The 18,431-nt window shown below is 36.4% G+C and overlaps 1 protein-coding gene across 1 annotated transcript in view; it reads left to right on the top strand.

The window, feature by feature from the left end:
- RAB2A (RAB2A, member RAS oncogene family) overlaps positions 1-18,431 on the top strand; it is a 97,738-nt gene that overhangs the window by 47,591 nt on the left and 31,716 nt on the right. Inside the window, exons 4-6 of the mRNA XM_047725223.1 lie at positions 3,404-3,486; positions 3,899-3,991; positions 14,285-14,396. Of these exons, the coding sequence (XP_047581179.1) occupies positions 3,404-3,486; positions 3,899-3,991; positions 14,285-14,396 (288 nt within the window). The remainder of the gene's footprint in view (positions 1-3,403; positions 3,487-3,898; positions 3,992-14,284; positions 14,397-18,431) is intronic.

Raw genomic sequence — 18,431 nt, 5'->3', positions numbered from 1 at the left:
AATTTTCTAACTTTATTGGCCCTTTGGGATCAGTCATGATAACATAATGTGAGTACCTACTGTGTATACTTCAGTGGCTATTTAACAGTTTGTGTATAGTTAAAGAAGCCATAGTTCAAAACTGAACTGGGCAGGATTTGTTTCCAGACTATCAATACCATTAACAGACTAGGCCAATGTGTGGGGTATCTTTCTTACCAGGCAGGTCTCAAGAATTCAGAAACTATTCTGAATATTGATCTTTGCTTATTATAAAGTAATCATAGATTTTAAGATGCATGGTTATGTTCATAGACCTCACTTGGAATGTTTGCATTTTTTTTTTTAGCTTGAGTTTTTAATTTGTAATGGTAGGCAAAACCAGATTGAATGGATTCAGTATAAAGTGATCCATTATATACAGCATTTCTATATTATAACATGTTCCTGGTAAAACAATATAGGAAGAATGAGAATGGTGTGTAGGCATGTGCTATTCTCCTTTTTAAAAATCTGTTCTCCCGGGATGCCTGGGTAGCTCAGTCGGTTAAGCATCTGCCTTCAGCTCAGGTCATGATTCCAGAGTCCTGGAATTGAGTCCCACATCTGTCTCCTTGCTCAGCAGGGAGCCCACTTCTCCCTCTGTTTGCTGCTCCCTCTGCTTGTGCTCACTCGTTAATAATGTCTCTCTCTGACAAATAAAATATTTAAAATTAATTAATTAATTAATAAAAATCTGTTTTTCCTTTCACTGTTTTTTTATCTGAGCTATAAACACTGTAGTTTTATTTTATTTTATTTTTTTAAAGATTTTATTTATTTATTTGACAGACAGAGATCACAAGTAGGCAGAGAAGCAGGCAGAGAGAGAGGAGGAAGCAGGCTCCCCACTGAGCAGAGAGCCCTATGCGGGGCTCGATCCCAGGACCCCGGGATCATGACCTGACCCGAAAGCAGAGGCTTTAACCCACTGAGCCACCCAGGCGCCCCAACACTGTAGTTTTAAATCTTACAGTCGTCTTCCTCTTGACAGTGTATTCATTTTAACTCCTCCGATAGAATGCCCCTGCAAGATTGTTTTAAAGGACTTTTGCCTTTTCTCAATATTTAGAGCAGTAAACCTGATTACAAACTAAAGGAAAAATTACCTTTTTTGTATTATTACCAAGACTCCTTCATTGGTATATATAATTCACAGTGAAATAAATCTCTTAAAAATGTAGTCCTACTTTGGAGGGGGTGTGCTATGGTGAGTGCTGTGAAGTGTGTAAACCTGGCGATTCACAGGCCTGTACCCCTGGGGCTAAAAATACATTATATGTTTATTAAAAAATTGAAAAATTGAAAAAAAAAATGTAGTCCTAAGTTTTCCTGTGCTAAGCAGTTAAAAAAGAAATTCTCATAATGCGTAATGCTTGTGTTTTGAACTTGGATTTATTAAAAAACTTTTTTGGAAAGATACATATCAGTAAATTATGGTAAAGTAATTTTAATGAAATTTCATGCTTCTAACTAGTATCATCTAATGTTTTAACCTCACACTATGAAATGAGTTGGTTATTTGTATAGTTCTTTTATGTGATGGCTTTCTCAGTATTCAGTTTAGCATTAGACACTATTTGAAGTGGCAGAATTGCTTGCAGGGTACCAAGAGAGGGCCTAATCTTTAGTTTCCACATAAGAAAAGTTATTTTTACTAACTCTTAGCATGTTAGAATTTATTGATATCCACTTATTTAGGTGGGATGGAGTAATGACCCATTTTGTGCACTTGATTAGGACATTAGGATTCATTCTTTTCACTGGAAAGGCTTTCTCTGCATGCCTGCTGTGTGCCAGACCCAGTGCTAGGTGCTGGGGTTGGGGGATATGGGAGGGAGGGAGTATATTGTGAGGGCCAGGAAGAACAAGAAGTTAGTGTGGAGTGTTAGAACAAGGTGGAACTTGAGTTGTCTTTGTGAATTCTGAGGGTTGGAAGGGCTCAGTAGTTAACTGGAAGATCAAACAAAGCTCAGCATACAAACATGAATATTTTCCACGTTAGTAGATTTTGAATGCAAAAATTGTGAAAACTGGCTTTGTGTTTACTTAATTTACATACTTTTAAAAAAATTTTATTTATTGGGGTGCCCCGGTGGCTCAGTTGTTAAGCATCTGCCTTCGGCTCAGGTTGTGATCCCAGAGACCTGGGATCGAGTCCCGCATCGGGCTCCCTGCTCAGTGGGAATCCTCCCTCTTCCACTCCTTCTGCTTGTATTCCCTCTCTCACTGTCTCCCTCTCTGTCAAATAAATAAATAAAATCTTTAAAAGAAAAAAAAAAAGATTTTATTTATCTGAGAGAGTAAGAGAAAAAGAGAGAAGGAGTAGGGGGAGGGGGAGAAGCAAGACCCCTCCCCCCCACTGAACAGGGAACCCGATGTGGGACTCGATCCCAGGACCCTGAGATCATGACCTGAGCCGAAGGCAGATGCTTAACCTACTGAGCCACCCAGATGCCCCCACCCCATACTTATTTTTTCTCAAAAGTAGAAAAGTGAGTAAAAATGCAGAAGTATTTTTGGTAAGAACCGTCTCAATTTTAAACCCAGAGGCAATATATATATCCTTCACCAGCCTTCTTAAAAACCAGAACATTAGTGCCACTAGTAAAAGAGAGAAATTAACTAATTTTGCATAATCTCTGAAGTCTTTTTTCACAAGTGGATATAAAGATGACTTCTACATCCTGTTGCCGTTTGACAAGCATTATATATCACATACAGAGGAAATTGATTAAGTGTGCAGAAAAAATTATACAAATTAAATTCAGAGCCATTTTCTGTTTTTCATAATAAAATGGTTGCTCAAAGAATTCCATCTGATGACTGTTGAAAGCTCACTGCAGTTTATGATATAACTGATAAAATCTGCATCCTTGGCCTTCCAACAACCTTTACACCAGCAGATGGTGGGCGTAAAGATGTCATTCATCATTTATTTACAATGGACTTTATTTATTCTAGTGTCAACAGCTGCCCCAGGGAGTGGGTTATTGAATTCAAATGTGAGGCTCTGGGTTATTTGCTTCCTTTCAAATTTGTCTTCAGAGCTTAGTTGCTAGGAGTCCATTCTGTGTTCTAATAATGATTCATGTATTGTGAAGCCATTCAGTAAATTGGGTTGTCAGGGATTGCCCAAAAAGGTTTAGAGGTCTTGTTGTTTGGGGGCCGGGGGGGGGGGGGGGGGGGGGGGGGGGGCGCATGTGTGTCTGGTTGACTTTGAGCAATAGTGGTATTTTGTGACTTTTTCCTAAGACTGGTGAAGTTAACTTTTCTTTTCTTTTACACGCTCATTCCCTACCTGCCCATATTCTGTATATGAATAAAAAGAAAATATAGATGACAGTTTATTAAAGAAAGCTCCCAACCTTTTCTTTCCTGACAGGCGGGGCAAGAGTCCTTTCGTTCCATCACAAGGTCATACTACAGAGGTGCCGCAGGGGCTTTGCTAGTGTATGATATTACAAGGTGAGAACTTGGAAATGTATCTGTTCATTTGGTCAGTGCAGAGACTTTCTCTAAATAAACATGATTGCCAGTTATAAAAGTTTTATATGGTTTTGCCTTTATTCCCTGGCTGTTTGACTTTAAAACTTGTGTCTTTAATTAAATTTAAATTTACTACAGAGATCTACAATGAAATTATTTTCTTATATAAATAAGCACCCCCAAGTTAATCAATTTGATAATATAGTTTATACATTGGAATTTTCCAAGCAAAGTTACATTTAATTTCCAGATACTATATTTGAGATCTGTTTCTCATTACGTAAGTGGATATGGCTAAAAATAGTTACCTTTAATGGAATGTATACAGTTCATTGTACACTACTAGGGGAAACACTTTGAAAATAGTAATCAGATTTTCTTCTATATTTAGGAGAGATACATTCAACCACTTGACAACCTGGTTAGAGGATGCCCGCCAGCATTCCAATTCCAACATGGTCATTATGCTTATTGGAAATAAAAGGTAAAAAGACTAATTTAAATCTTCTTTGCATTAATGATGAAAACTGTGGATAGCTGTTTATGCAGTAACTGATTTTCTTACATGTTTGTCCAAATGTACGTTATTGGTTTCTTAAATTATAAAATTTTGAAAATCCCAGGATGTTTCTTTTGGTTTTTAAAATACAGTTAATAAGCTTTGTTGGAAATCATTACCATCATCATCATCATTATTATAAGAAATAGTTTGTATTGGAAGGTAAACTTGAAAGAATAATTTGAAGGAAGTTCATCTGATTAGTAGTTGAAAGAAAACCCACTTATTTATTTGGGGGATGGGTCAGTGTTAAATATTATCCAAATTATTTTAAATACTTCACAGTAGAAATAGGTGTGCAGAACTCAAAGGAATATTTTTTCTCTTTTTTATGACTTAATGTGCATTACGAGTTTGTGCAATACATCTCTTGGGTTTATTTACACTTAAAGTTCTGAAACACTTTTAATATTGTTCAGTAGATATCACATTAGTACTTTTAAGCTTATTTCTAAGATTTTTTTTTTAAGATTTTTATTTATTTATCTGACAGAGAGAGATCACAAGTAGGCAGAGAGGCAGGTAGAGAGAGAGGGAAGCAGGCTCCTTGCAGAGCAGAGAGCCCGATGTGGGGCTCGATCCCAGGACCCTGAGATCATGACCTGAGCCGAAGCCAGAGGCTTTTAACCCACTGAGCCACCCAGACGCCCCTATTTCTAAGGTTTTGTATTAGTGTCATCCTAATCTTATTTCATTTTATAATTCTAGGGAGCATTATTTGCAATGAATGCCCTTGTGCTCTACATTTAAAATAATAGTACATGGGAAAACAGTTTTTTGGCCATAGTTTCTCTAAAGTTTGAAGTAAGAAAGTTTTCACCATTCTATTTGAAAATTACAGTGGCAACAAATAAAATGTTCATACTTTTAAATGTTCATACTTACATCTTACCAGTGTCTTCTTTTTGTCTGAAAGATGGTGAGTAGGTTCTTGCTGATGACTTAAAATTGGTTGTTGCCCATGAGAAACTTCTAATCCCTGTATGAAAAAGAAAAACATAGTATGTACAAAGGTGTTTCCTACTGCAGAATGAAATGATAATTACATGATGTGATGGAGGTGCTAGCCAAGGCCTGTGGTAGTAGTCATATTGTGTTATATAAATGTTTCATATCAACCCATTGTACACCTTAAACTTAAGTGTTATGTGTCAGTTATATCGCAATAAAAAATAATACCTGGGGCACTGGGTGGTTCATTCGGTTAAGCTTCTACCTTCAGTTCAGGTCATGATCCCAGGGTCCTAGGATCGAGTGCTGCATTGGGTTCCCTGCTCGGTGGAGAACCCACTTCTCCCTCCCCTTCTCCTCCTCCCCCTAGCTCATGGTCGCTCACTTGTGCTCTCTCTCTCTTCCTCAAATACATAAATAAAATATTTAAAAATAAATAAATAATTCCTAAATAATTTTTAAGAAAGTATTTTTTTCACAGCTAGTTGATCCCCCAACTCTAAGCTGTAGTTACCATGGTCTTCCTAAACTTCCTATGTGAGATGACTACTTTCTTAATTGTAGAGTCCTTTAGTGAAAAAAACAAAACCCTAAATAAATGGAGGGATATACTATATTCACTGATTGGAAAACTAAATATTTTTAAGATGGCATGTCTTCCCAAATTGACCTAAAGATTGATTGCGATCCCAGTCAAAATTCTTTAGGCTTTAAGAAGGTAAAAATTAACAAGCTATTTTAAAAATCTGTATTAAAATGCAAAGGTCATAGGATAGCCAAAGTTGGCGGATTTACTGGTTTCACTATACTGATTTCAAGATTTATTATAAGGTATTGAAATCAGTTTTGTCTGGTTTTGGCATAGATAGATGTAAATCAGTGGAACAGAGTAAGATGCCCAGAAGTATATTCATACACACACACACGTCAAGTTAATTTTTTGACAAAGGTGCCAGGGCAGTTAAGTTGGGAAAGGATATTTCATCAAATGGTGCTAGAACAATTGAGTAGCCATGTATCAAAAAATGAACCTTGACCCTTACCTCACACCATATACAAAAGTTAACTTGAAGTGTATCATAGACCTAAAAGTAAGAGATAAAAATGTTTTAAAATTCTAGAAGAAAACAGTTTTAGTGACTGTGGTTTTGTCAAACATTTTTTCTTTTTTTTCCTTCCTTTCAGATTTTATTTAAATTCAAGTTAGTTAACATACAGTGTAGTATTAAAGTGGTAGAATTTAGTGATTGCATATAACATGTAGTGCTCATTACAAGTGTTCTCCTTAATGCCCATCACCCATTTACCCCATCCCCCTTCCCACCTCCTGTCCCAACAACCCTCAGTTCCTTGTATTTAAGAGTCCCTTATGGCTTGCCTCCCTCTCTGTTTTTATCTTAACTTTATTTTTTCTTTCCTTCCTGTATGTTCATCTGTTTCGTTTTCTTAAATTCCACATGAGTGAAATCAGATGGTATTTGTCTTTGACTTATTTCACTTAGCATAATGCCCTCTAATTCCATCAACGTTGTTGCAAATGGCAAGATTTCATTCTTTTTGATGGCTGAGAAATATTTTAATATATATTTTTATATATTTATAGAATTTTTATAGAATTTTTATAGAATTTTTATTTTTCTATGATTTATATAGTTTTATATTATAAATAATAATATACAATTATATATATATATATATATATATATATATATATATATATATATCTTCTTTATCCATTCATCCATCAATGGACATCTGGGCTCTTTCCATATTTTGGCTTATTGTGGACCTTGCTGCTATAAACATTTGGGTTGCATGTGCCCCTTTGAATCACTGTTTGTATCCTTTGGATAAATATCTAGTAGTATAATTGCTGGGTCATAGGGTAGTTCTGTTTTTAACTTTTTGAGGAACCTCCGTACTATTTTCCAGAGTGACTGCACCACTTTGCATTCCCACCAACAGTGTGAGAGGGTTCCTCCTCCTCTGCATCCTCACCAATGTCCATTATTTCCTGAGTTGTTAATTTTAGCCATTCTGACCAGTGTGAAGTAGTATTTCATTGTGGGGTTTTGTTTTTCTTTTTTTTTTTAGATTTTCTTTATTTATTTGAGATAGGACACGGGGAAGGGCAGAAGGAGAGGGAGAAGCAGACCCCCTGCTGAGCAGGGAGCTGGACTCAGGGCTTGATCCGAGGACCCTGAGACCATGACCTTAGCCAAAGGCAGACACTTAACTGACTGAGCCACGAGGCACCCCCTTGTTGTGATTTTAATTTGTATTTCCCTGATGATGAGTGATGTTGAGCATTATTTCATGTCTGTTAGCCATTTTTGTATGTCTTCCTTTCAGAAATGTCTGTTCATGTCTTTCCCCATTTTGTAACTGGATTATGTATTTTCTGAGTATTAAGTGGTTAAGTTCTTCATGGATTGTAGATACTAGCCGTTTATCTGATATGCCATTACAGATATCTCCTCTCATTCCATTGGTTGCCTTTTAGTTTTGTTGATTTGTCAAACATTTTTTAAATGGGACAGAAAAAAGGCATAAAAGGGAACAAACCAACTATATATTTGACTCTTAAATAACACACAGTCCAAAATTTGCATTTGATTACCAAAAATTTAACTGCTAATAGGCTACTGTTGACTAGAAGCCTGAGAGCAAATAGTTGAATAACACATATTTTGTATTTTTTTTTAAAGATTTTATTTATTTATTTGACAGAGAGAAATCACAAGTAGGCAGAGAGGCAGGCAGAGAGAGAGGAGGAAGCAGACTCCCTGCTGAGCAGAAAGCCCGATGTGGCGCTCGAACCCAGGACCTGGGATCATGACCTGAGCCGAAGGCAGCGGCTTAACCCACTGAGCCACCCAGGCACCCCCATATTTTGTATTTATATGTCTTATATATTGTACTCTTACCATAAAGTAAGCTAGGGAAAAGAAAATGTTACTAAGAACATCATAAGGGAGAAAAATACATTTGCAGTACTATATGGTAATGGGGGCAAAGCAAAGTGAGAGAGTGAGTCTTAAGCAGGCTCTACACCCAGTATGGAGCCTTATGCAGGGCTCATTCTCACAACCTGGAGATCATGACTTGAGCCAAAATCGAAGAGTCAGACACTTAACCAACTGAACCATATAGGCACTCCCCTGTACAATACTGTATTTATTGAAAAAAATTCATATGTAAATGGACCCTTGCAGTTAAAATCCATGTTGTTTAAGGTTCAAATTCAACAAAACTAAAAACTTTTGCTTAAAAAAAGTTTCAAAAATGAAAGGGAAGCTGCAGACTAGGAGAAAATATTACAACATAAAACCTATATCCAACAAAATGTTTATTTCTAGAATATATGAAGAATTGTTACAATTCATTAATAAAAAGATAACCCAGTTTTTTTAATGTGCAAAAGAACTGAACCAGCACTTTACTAAAGAAGATATGTATTGTTGGCAAGTAAACACATAAAAAATACTTAACACCACTAATCATGAAGGAAATGCAGATTAAAACCTCAATGATGGGGCTTCTGGGAGGCTCATTTGGTTACGCACCTGAGCCTTTGGCTCAGGTCATGATCCTGGAGTCCCTGGATGGAGCACCTCATCGGGCTCCCTGCTCAGCAGGGTGTCTCCTTCTCCCTCTCCTGCCCCTCCCTCGCTCATGTTTTTTCTCTCTTTCTCTCTCTCTCCCTCCCAAATAAATAAATAAAAATCTTCAAAAAAAAAAATAAAATCCCTATGATGTATATACCATTATGTACTCCTTAAAATAGCTAAAATTAAAAAGATTAACATACTGAGTGTTGGCAAGGATGTAGAACTGAAACCCTTATAATGCTTTTGGGAATGTAAAATGATAACAACCACATTGCAAGATGTAAACATACATCTAACATACTGCCTGCACATTCCGTTCCTAGATATTTATCCATAGGGCCACACAAAGAATTACACACACAGTCTACCAGCTTTATTTGTAATAGCCCCAAAGTGGGAAACAACCCATATTTCAAATAATAAGCAAATGGGTAAGTTGTGATATAGTCATGCAGTGGAATACCACTCAGCAATAAAGAATGAGCTATTGGTATGTGCAACAAAGTGAATGAATCTCAAAATAATTATGGAGTGAAAAAACCCAGACAAAAATGAAGACATATCATGTGATTCCATTTATATAAAATCCTGGAAAATTCAGAAAGCAGATGGTTAGTTGCCTGGGGTAAAATAGGAAGAAAGGATGGATTATAGTGTGGGGTATGAGGAAACCTATGGGAGGCAAATGGCTTCACAGGTAAACATGTCAAACTCATCATTTTATATTAAATGTGCAGTTTCTTTTATGTCAATTATACTACAGTAAAGCTGGAAAAATAGTAAGATAGCAAATAGCATTTTACTGTATAGATTTAATTTTAGAAAGTTATTTTAATAGAAATCAAGGTTTGCTGTTTAAGAGAAAATATTTACTTACATGATATTTCAATTGGAAAAGGCCAATTATTGATTACTTCTTTGTAACTGGAAATATCTATCATCTTGGCCTTTGCTCAAGGCTTTTCATGGTTATTCTTTCCTCATGTAAATTATTTCAACCTTTCAAGATTAAAGCTATTGTAGGGAAACTTTAGTCTTTGTGATATAGAAGTATTCAACTACCATTCAGTAGTGATGTGTGAAATAATAAGAGGAGAATATTTGGAGAATAAAGAGAATTTTCATCCTTTTAATCTTAGCAGTGTTTTCTTTGAGTCTCAGACATGGTATATGGCAACTTACTGATGGCTTAAAATTTTGCTCTTGCCCATGAGGAACTTACAGTCTAAATGTAAAAGGGAAAGTCCTATTATATACAAGAGGTGTTTCTAATGATTGTAGGTTGGTGACCCTTGTAATTAAGAGTATAGTAGCTATGGAAAGACATTTTAAGGAAAAACTAGGAGAAGGGAACAAAGAATGTATAACATGCTGAGAGTGAATGGGAATGAACAGAGATAAATGAGGTGATTATTATTAGATGAGGTGAATTGGGGTAGACATGGAAACGGGGAATAGGCGATTTTTGAATTAGATGCATTAAGCAGTAGGGATCCAGTGAAGGGATTTGAGGAGGGCAGTGACCTAGTCAGAGTGACAGATGACACAGATTTTTCTTAACTATGGCATTTTAAATTGGTTATACAAGAAATAGGAAGCAGGGTCCACAAAGATGAAAAATTCTTAATAGTCAAGGGTTATACTACAAACTCTAAACAAAAAGGGTGTGAATTAAGAGAATGATTTAGGAAAGAAGGGTAATTAACTAATGAAAACAGTTTAAATGTTTTATGATTTTTATGCCTGGAAGACTGAGGAAACAACCAAAGTAAGGAAGGGTGTGATGAAAAAAAAAAGATCATGCATCCTAAATTGCCACTTTTTTTTTTAACAACCCCTCAAAAGTACATGTCTTTAACCCTCTTTGCTAAGATAACATTTGCAAATGCAAATGTAATCAGAAATAATGGTGTGGAAAACAGAGTAATTTTATCCCCAAATAAGGTATTGTTTAAATAAGATATGGCATACACTTAAAATAGGATAAAGGGTCCTTAAGGGAAGAGGTGTTTTCTTGAAAATTTTGCACAGTTGAAAGCTAATTTTCCCTTAAGAATGACTGTCAGATAAGGGGGATGAATTCCAGGAGCCTGTTACCACATCACTGTTGCTAGGGTTTTCCCCCCATTTTTTATTCCTACTAGAATATAAGCTCCTTAGGGCCTGTGGGCGTTTGGGATTTTTGTCTATTTTGCTGCGTAGTCTGTCCCCAGATGTAGGAAAGGGCTTGGCATATAGGAGGCTCTCGGATTATAGTTGGGTGTATTACCCTGCCTGTGCTATAATATTTGTAAACTTAGTTTGCCCTCGTTTTTGTTCTCACCTTAAACCACTAAAGTTTCATAGCATAGGCATCTAAACAGCATGTCATATTCTTGTGGTTCCCTTTGTAATATTTTATACCAAACTTTCTAACATTTCACGTTGTTAGGAGTGTTTTTTGAGCACTTGCATCACTAAATGCTTAGATGACTTCTTATGAATTATAAATTATTTTTTAAATGTAACAACTGAAAGTTACAAAATCACTCAGAAGTTTCAATTACTTAAACAACAGTTACTGAGGGGTGCCTGGGTGGCTCAGTGGGTTAAAGCCTCTGCCTTCGGCTCAGATCATGATCCCAGGGCCCTAGGATCGAGGACCCTGGGATCATGACCTGAGCAGAAAGCAGCGGCTTTAACCCACTGAGCCACCCAGGTGCCCCTGGTCAGCCAGCTTTTTAAAGGCATCCAATTCCTGGTGAATTTTTTAACATTGAAACAGTGATGTAACTTAATATTAGATGGATGAGACTTTAACATCTTTGTTTTGCTTTATCCCTAATTTGTGTGATATAAATTTGCATAAAATACCACCATTGTTTACACTCAGTAAAACTAATACTGTAAAAGACTCCAAAGGGGAAAATGATAAAAAATACAAAATACAGTAGTGGGTATGAGCATCTTCCAGTAAGAAGAAAGAGACAAAGGAGCAGTATGGAATTGTATTCAAGATGTTAATTACCTGTGGAAATTGAAATTATGGGTCTTTTTTTTTCTTTGTATTTTTCCATATTTGACAAAAACTTCTTTAATTTTTATCAGAAAAAGTAATCCCTATATGACACAGTCATCTGGGTGGTGATTCCACCTCCTCCATCAGCTCTTCCTAGACTGTGAACTTGGTTGTTTTAACCTGCCCTCTTTGTTCCTCCATTTCCTCATCTGTCAGGTACATTAAATGAGATAATCCATGTAAAACAGTTCACAGTACTAGGTTTATACTGTGTTACTCATCATCCAAGGAAATGGTTAAATGAACTGTGATGGGATATTAATTAATCACTAAAAATTGTGTTTGTGAAAAAGATATAATGATATAGGTTCTAATATTAAGTGAAGAAAATCAGGACATGGAGTTACAGATAGAGCATGGTTATGCATATATGTGAAAAAGGTCACATTTGGGTAGAAAAACAGGACCAAGAAGAATGATTAAGTAAGTCAATTTTAGAATGACTACACTATTTATAGAGTAACCTCCCTCCTCTCCCTGGTACTCCTGATTCTGCTTACTCTGCTTTTCCACATTTACCACTTTCTAACATACTATATTCTTTACTCAGTATTATTGTCTGTCCTCTACTGGAATGTACACTTTTTTGTGTGACTTCTTCATTAATACATCCCAAGGGCTTACCAGAATTCCTGGCTTATAAATATTTATAAGATATTTATAGATATTTATAGATATTTGTTGAATGAAGGAACGATTTCCTTTTCTTAGATTTTTCTGTATTTCTTATTTAATAATGATGATAATGGATATTTGTGAAACTAATAACCGAACTAAAGAAAAAGTAACATTAATGTGCAGAACCTTTCACAGTCATCAGAGTGACATATATTAACAAGTGTGATCTTACCACGTGTTGGTGAGGAGGTGATACAATGGGAACTTGCAAACATTGCCACTAAGAGTATAAATTATGCAGCTGTTTTGGAAGACACCTTTGTACCAAGTATATATTCAAGTGCAGTGGCTTTTGAGCTTTCTCATTTGTCTTAAATACATTTTCTATCATGTCTTAGTGCACAAATTATATGTATACCTACATAAAAAACAAAATTCCGTAAAACGGTGGGCAATACGGTCTGATATTTTCTCTTCTTTTCCATACTAATTCACTGAGTCATGGCACATGTATACCAAATACTGTACTTGGAAAATACAGTACTTTCTAACATTTTACTACCTTGGAAAAGTTTTGGCACATGTACACCAAAAAATGTATAACTTTTTATTGTAACGCTGTTTATAATAATGAAAAATTATAAATAACTTTTTCAAATGGAAATTAAAAATAAATTGTGTTGCATTCATTTACTAGACTATATAATATGGCAATAAAACATTAAGAAACTAGATCTAAGTAGAGTATGTCAGTAACCCCAAAAAAATCATGTTGACCAAAACTAACAAGTTGGAGAATGATAGCTACATCTGAATTTTTCTTAATGTGCAAAAACCCTTTCTTGTATGGCTATAAACATGAGTATACATATAAAAAATACATGCATGAGAGTGGAAACACTAAATACAGAGAAGTGGTTACCTTTGAGGTGAAAGGAAAGAATGAGATCAGGAGCAGACAGGTACAGAAGAGGTGAATCAATTATAACTTGATTTTGTTTCTCAGCAGTGAAGAAATCTGATATAAATGTGTTCGAATAATCAGGGCTAGATGGAAGTACATGGGTATTCTATTCTCCATCCTTTTCTGTGTGCTTTAAATATTTTATAATAATAAAAACTATAAGTTTTTACAATAAAACACACTTTTTTTTTTTTAAAGATTTTATTTATTTATTTGACCGATCACAAGTAGAGAGGCAGGTAGAGAGAGAGGAGGAAGCAGGCTCCCTGCTGAGCAGAGAGATCGATTCGGGGCTCCATCCTAGGGCCCTGGGATCATGACCTGAGCTGAAGGCAGAGGCTTTAACCCACTGAGCCACCCAGGTGCCCCAATAAAACACACTTTAAAGAGACCACTGCTTCCCGCCACCTTCCTAATACAGTTCCTGTACAATAAAAATGAATACTGTTCTTTCCCCCCAAAACTTCTAGTTTAGACTTTTGTTTCTCTCTCCCTTTTTCTATTAACAGTTTTACTGGGAGTTAAACCAAGTAAGATTAATAATCTAATTAATGTGTCTTTAGTACTTTGGATTTTATTAAGCAATTTCCTAGAGCTTCTGGAAATTAAGTGATTTGTTTTTAAATTACATTCATAGAAACTCAGTCTGGCTGAAAGTTGAGACTAGTGTTCTCTCTTGAATTGTTATTTTGAGTAAGAGATTTCCCTTCTTTGGGAACCCACTATACTCTAGAGCTGGGTGTTGATAGATGTTCCATTTAGGTTTCTCTTACTTACAGTGTTCTAGGACTCTTAACTCCGGATCTTCTCCTATTGGATCATTTATTCCTTGAAACTAAGCACATTCTAGCCATATGACCTTCATAATACCCGGAATCAGTCAGTTGTATTTTATGTGTTAAAAATTAATCAAAAGAATAGTCAGCACAACTTTGAATCTTTTGTTACACTTTTCACAGATAGCTCTATTTATACTGTGCTGGTTAATAACATGGCCTTTTATTTCCTATATTTAGTGATTTAGAATCTAGAAGAGAAGTAAAAAAAGAAGAAGGTGAAGCTTTTGCACGAGAACATGGACTTATCTTCATGGAAACTTCTGCTAAGACTGCTTCCAATGTAGAAGAGGTAAATAAGAGACACTTCTATTTAATTTTATTTTTTTTAAATACATATATTTTTATCCCCAGGGGTACAGGTCTGCGAATCGCCAGGTTTACACACTTCACAGCACTCACCATAGCACACACCCTCCCCAATATCCATAACCCCACCCCCCCCAACCCCCCTCCCCCCATCAACCCTCAGTTTGTTTTGTGAGATTAAGAGTCACTTATGGTTTGTCTCCCTCCCAATCCCATCTTGTTACATTTATTCTTCTCCTACCCCCTTAACCCCTCATATTGCATCTCCTCTCCCTCATATCAGGGAGATCATATGATAGTTGTCTTTCTCCGATTGACTTATTTCGCTAAGCATGATACCCTCTAGTTCCATCCACATCGTCGCAAATGGCAAGATTTCATTTCTTTTGATGGCTACATAGTATTCCATTGTGTATATATACCACATCTTCTTTATCCATTCGTCTGTTGATGGACATCTAGGTTCTTTCCATAGTTTGGCTATTGTAGACATTGCTGCTATAAACATTTGGGTGCACGTGCCCCTTCGGATCACTACGTTTGTATCTTTAGGGTAAATACCCAGCAGTGCAATTGCTGGGTCATAGGGTAGTTCTATTTTCAACATTTTGAGGAACCTCCATGCTGTTTTCCAGAGTGGTTGCACCAGCTTGCATTCCCACCAACAGTGTAGGAGGGTTCCCCTTTCTCCACATCCTTGTCAGCATCTGTCATTTCCTGACTTGTTAATTTTAGCCATTCTGACTGGTGTGAGGTGATATCTCATGGTGGTTTTGATTTGTATTTCCCTGATGCCGAGTGATATGGAGCACTTTTTCATGTGTCTGTTGGCCATCAGGATGTCTTCTTTGCAGAAATGTCTGTTCATGTCCTCTGCCCATTTCTTGATTGGATTATTTGTTCTTTGGGTGTTGAGTTTGCTAAGTTCTTTATAGATTTTGGACACTAGCCCTTTATCTGATATGTCGTTTGCAAATATCTTCTCCCATTCTGTCAGTTTTCTTTTGGTTTTGTTAACTGTTTCCTTTGCTGTGCAAAAGCTTTTGATCTTGATAAAATCCCAATAGTTCATTTTTGCCCTTGCTTCCCTTGTCTTTGGTGATATTCCTAGGAAGATGTTGCTGCGGCTGAGGTCGAAGAGGTTGCTGCCTGTGTTCTCCTCAAGGATTTTGATGGATTCCTTTCTCACATTGAGATCCTTCATCCATTTTGAGTCTATTTTCGTGTGTGGTATAAGGAAATGATCCAATTTCATTTTTCTGCATGTGGCTGTCCAATTTTCCCAACACCATTTATTGAAGAGGCTGTCTTTTTTCCAGTGGACATTCTTTCCTGCTTTGTCGAAGATGAGTTGACCATAGAGTTGAGGGTCTATTTCTGGGCTCTCTATTCTGTTCCATTGATCTATGTGTCTGTTTTTGTGCCAGTACCATGCTGTCTTGATGATGACAGCTTTGTAATAGAGCTTGAAGTCCAGAATTGTGATGCCACCAACTTTGGCTTTCTTTTTCAATATTCCTTTGGCTATTCAAGGTCTTCTCTGGTTCCATATAAATTTTAGGATTCTTTGTTCCATTTCTTTGAAAAAAATGGATGGTACTTTGATAGGAATTGCATTAAATGTGTAGATTGCTTTAGGTAGCATAGACATTTTCACAATATTTATTCTTCCAATCCAGGAGCATGGAACATTTTTCCATTTCTTTGTGTCTTCCTCAATTTCTTTCATGAGTATTTTATAGTTTTCTGTGTATAGATTCTTAGTCTCTTTGGTTAGGTTTATTCCTAGGTATCTTATAGTTTTGGGTGCAATTGTAAATGGGATGGACTCCTTAATTTCTCTTTCTTCTGTCTTGTTGTTGGTGTAGAGAAATGCAACTGATTTCTGTGCATTGATTTTATATCCTGACACTTGACTAAATTCCTGTACAAGTTCTAGCAGTTTTGGAGTGGAGTCTTTTGGGTTTTCCACATATAGTATCATATCATCTGCGAAGAGTGATAGTTTGACTTCTTCTTTGCCGATTTGGATGCCTTTAATTTCCTTTTGTTGTCTGATTGCTGAGGCTAGGACTTCTAGTACTATGTTGAATAGCAGTGGTGATAACGGACATCCCTGCCGTGTTCCTGACCTTAGCGGAAAAGCTTTCAGTTTTTCTCCATTGAGAATGATATTTGCGGTGGGTTTTTCATAGATGGCTTTGATAATATTGAGGTATGTGCCGTCTATCCCTACACTTTGAAGAGTTTTGATCAGGAAGGGATGCTGTACTTTGTCAAATGCTTTTTCAGCATCTATGGAGAGTATCATATGGTTCTTGTTCTTTCTTTTATTAATGTGTTGTATCACATTGATTGATTTGCGGATGTTGAACCAACCTTGCAGCCCTGGAATAAATCCCACTGGGTCGTGGTGAATAATCCTTTTAATGTACTGTTGAATCCTATTGGCTAGTATTTTGGCGAGAATTTTTGCATCTGTGTTCATCAAGGATATTAGTCTGTAGTTCTCTTTTTTGATGGGATCTTTGTCTGGTTTTGGGATCAAGGTGATGCTGGCCTCATAAAATGAGTTTGGAAGTTTTCCTTCTATTTCTATTTTTTGGAACAGTTTCAGGAGAATAGGAATTAGTTCTTCTTTAAATATTTGGTAGAATTCCCCCGGGAAGCCGTCTGGCCCTGGGCTTTTGTTTGTTTGGAGATTTTTGATGACTGTTTCAATCTCCTTACTGGTTATGGGTCTGTTCAGGCTTTCCATTTCTTCCTGGTTCAGTTGTGGTAGTTTATATGTCTCTAGGAATGCATCCATTTCTTCCAGATTGTCAGATTTGTTGGCGTAGAGTTGCTCATAGTATGTTCTTATAATTGTCTGTATTTCTTTGGTGTTCGTTGTGATCTCTCCTCTTTCATTCATGATTTTATTTATTTGGGTCCTCTCTCTTTTCTTTTTGATAAGTCTGGCCAGGGGTTTATCAATCTTATTAATTCTTTCAAAGAATCAGCTTCTAGTTTTGTTGATTTGTTCTATTGTTTTTTGGTTTCTATTTCATTGATTTCTGCTCTGATCTTTATGATTTCTCTTCTCCTGCTGGGTTTAGGGTTTCTTTCTTGTTCTTTCTCCAGCTCCTTTAGGTGTAGGGTTAGGTTGTGTACCTGAGACCTTTCTTGTTTCTTGAGAAAGGCTTGTACCGCTATATATTTTCCTCTCAGGACTGCCTTTGTTATGTCCCACAGATTTTGAACCGTTGTGTTTTCATTATCATTTGTTTCCATAAATTTTTTCAATTCTTCTTTAATTTCCTGGTTGACCCATTCATTCTTTAGAAGGATGCTGTTTAGTCTCCATGTATTTGGGTTCTTTCCAAATTTCCTCTTGTGATTGAGTCTAGCTTTAGAGCATTGTGGTCTGAAAATATGCAGGGAATGATCCCAATCTTTTGATACCGGTTGAGACCTGATTTAAGACTGAGAATGTGATCTATTCTGGAGAATGTTCCATGTGCACTAGAGAAGAATGTGTATTCTGTTGCTTTGGGATGAAATGTTCTGAATATATCTGTGATGTCCATCTGGTCCAGTGTGTCATTTAAGGCCTTGATTTCCTTGTTGATCTTTTGCTTGGATGATCTGTCCATTTCAGTGAGGGGAGTGTTAAAATCCCCTACTATTATTGTATTATTGTCGATATGTTTCTTTGATTTTGTTATTAATTGGTTTATATAGTTGGCTGCTCCCACGTTAGGGGCATAGATATTTAAAATTGTTAGATCTTCTTGTTGGACAGTTCCTTTGAGTATGATATAGTGTCCTTCCTCATCTCTTATTATAGTCTTTGGCTTAAAATCTAATTGATCTAAGGATTGCCACTCCTGCTTTCTTCTGATGTCCATTAGCATGGTAAATTCTTTTCCACCCCCTTACTTAAACCTGGAGGTGTCTTCGGGTTTAAGATGAGTTTCTTGTAGGCAACATATAGATGGATTTTGTTTTTTTATCCATTCTGATACCCTGTGTCTCT

The sequence above is a fragment of the Lutra lutra genome, chromosome 4 (assembly GCF_902655055.1).
Source record: "Lutra lutra chromosome 4, mLutLut1.2, whole genome shotgun sequence".
Taxonomy (NCBI): domain Eukaryota; kingdom Metazoa; phylum Chordata; class Mammalia; order Carnivora; family Mustelidae; genus Lutra; species Lutra lutra.
This window is presented reverse-complemented; position numbering and strand designations above follow the sequence as displayed.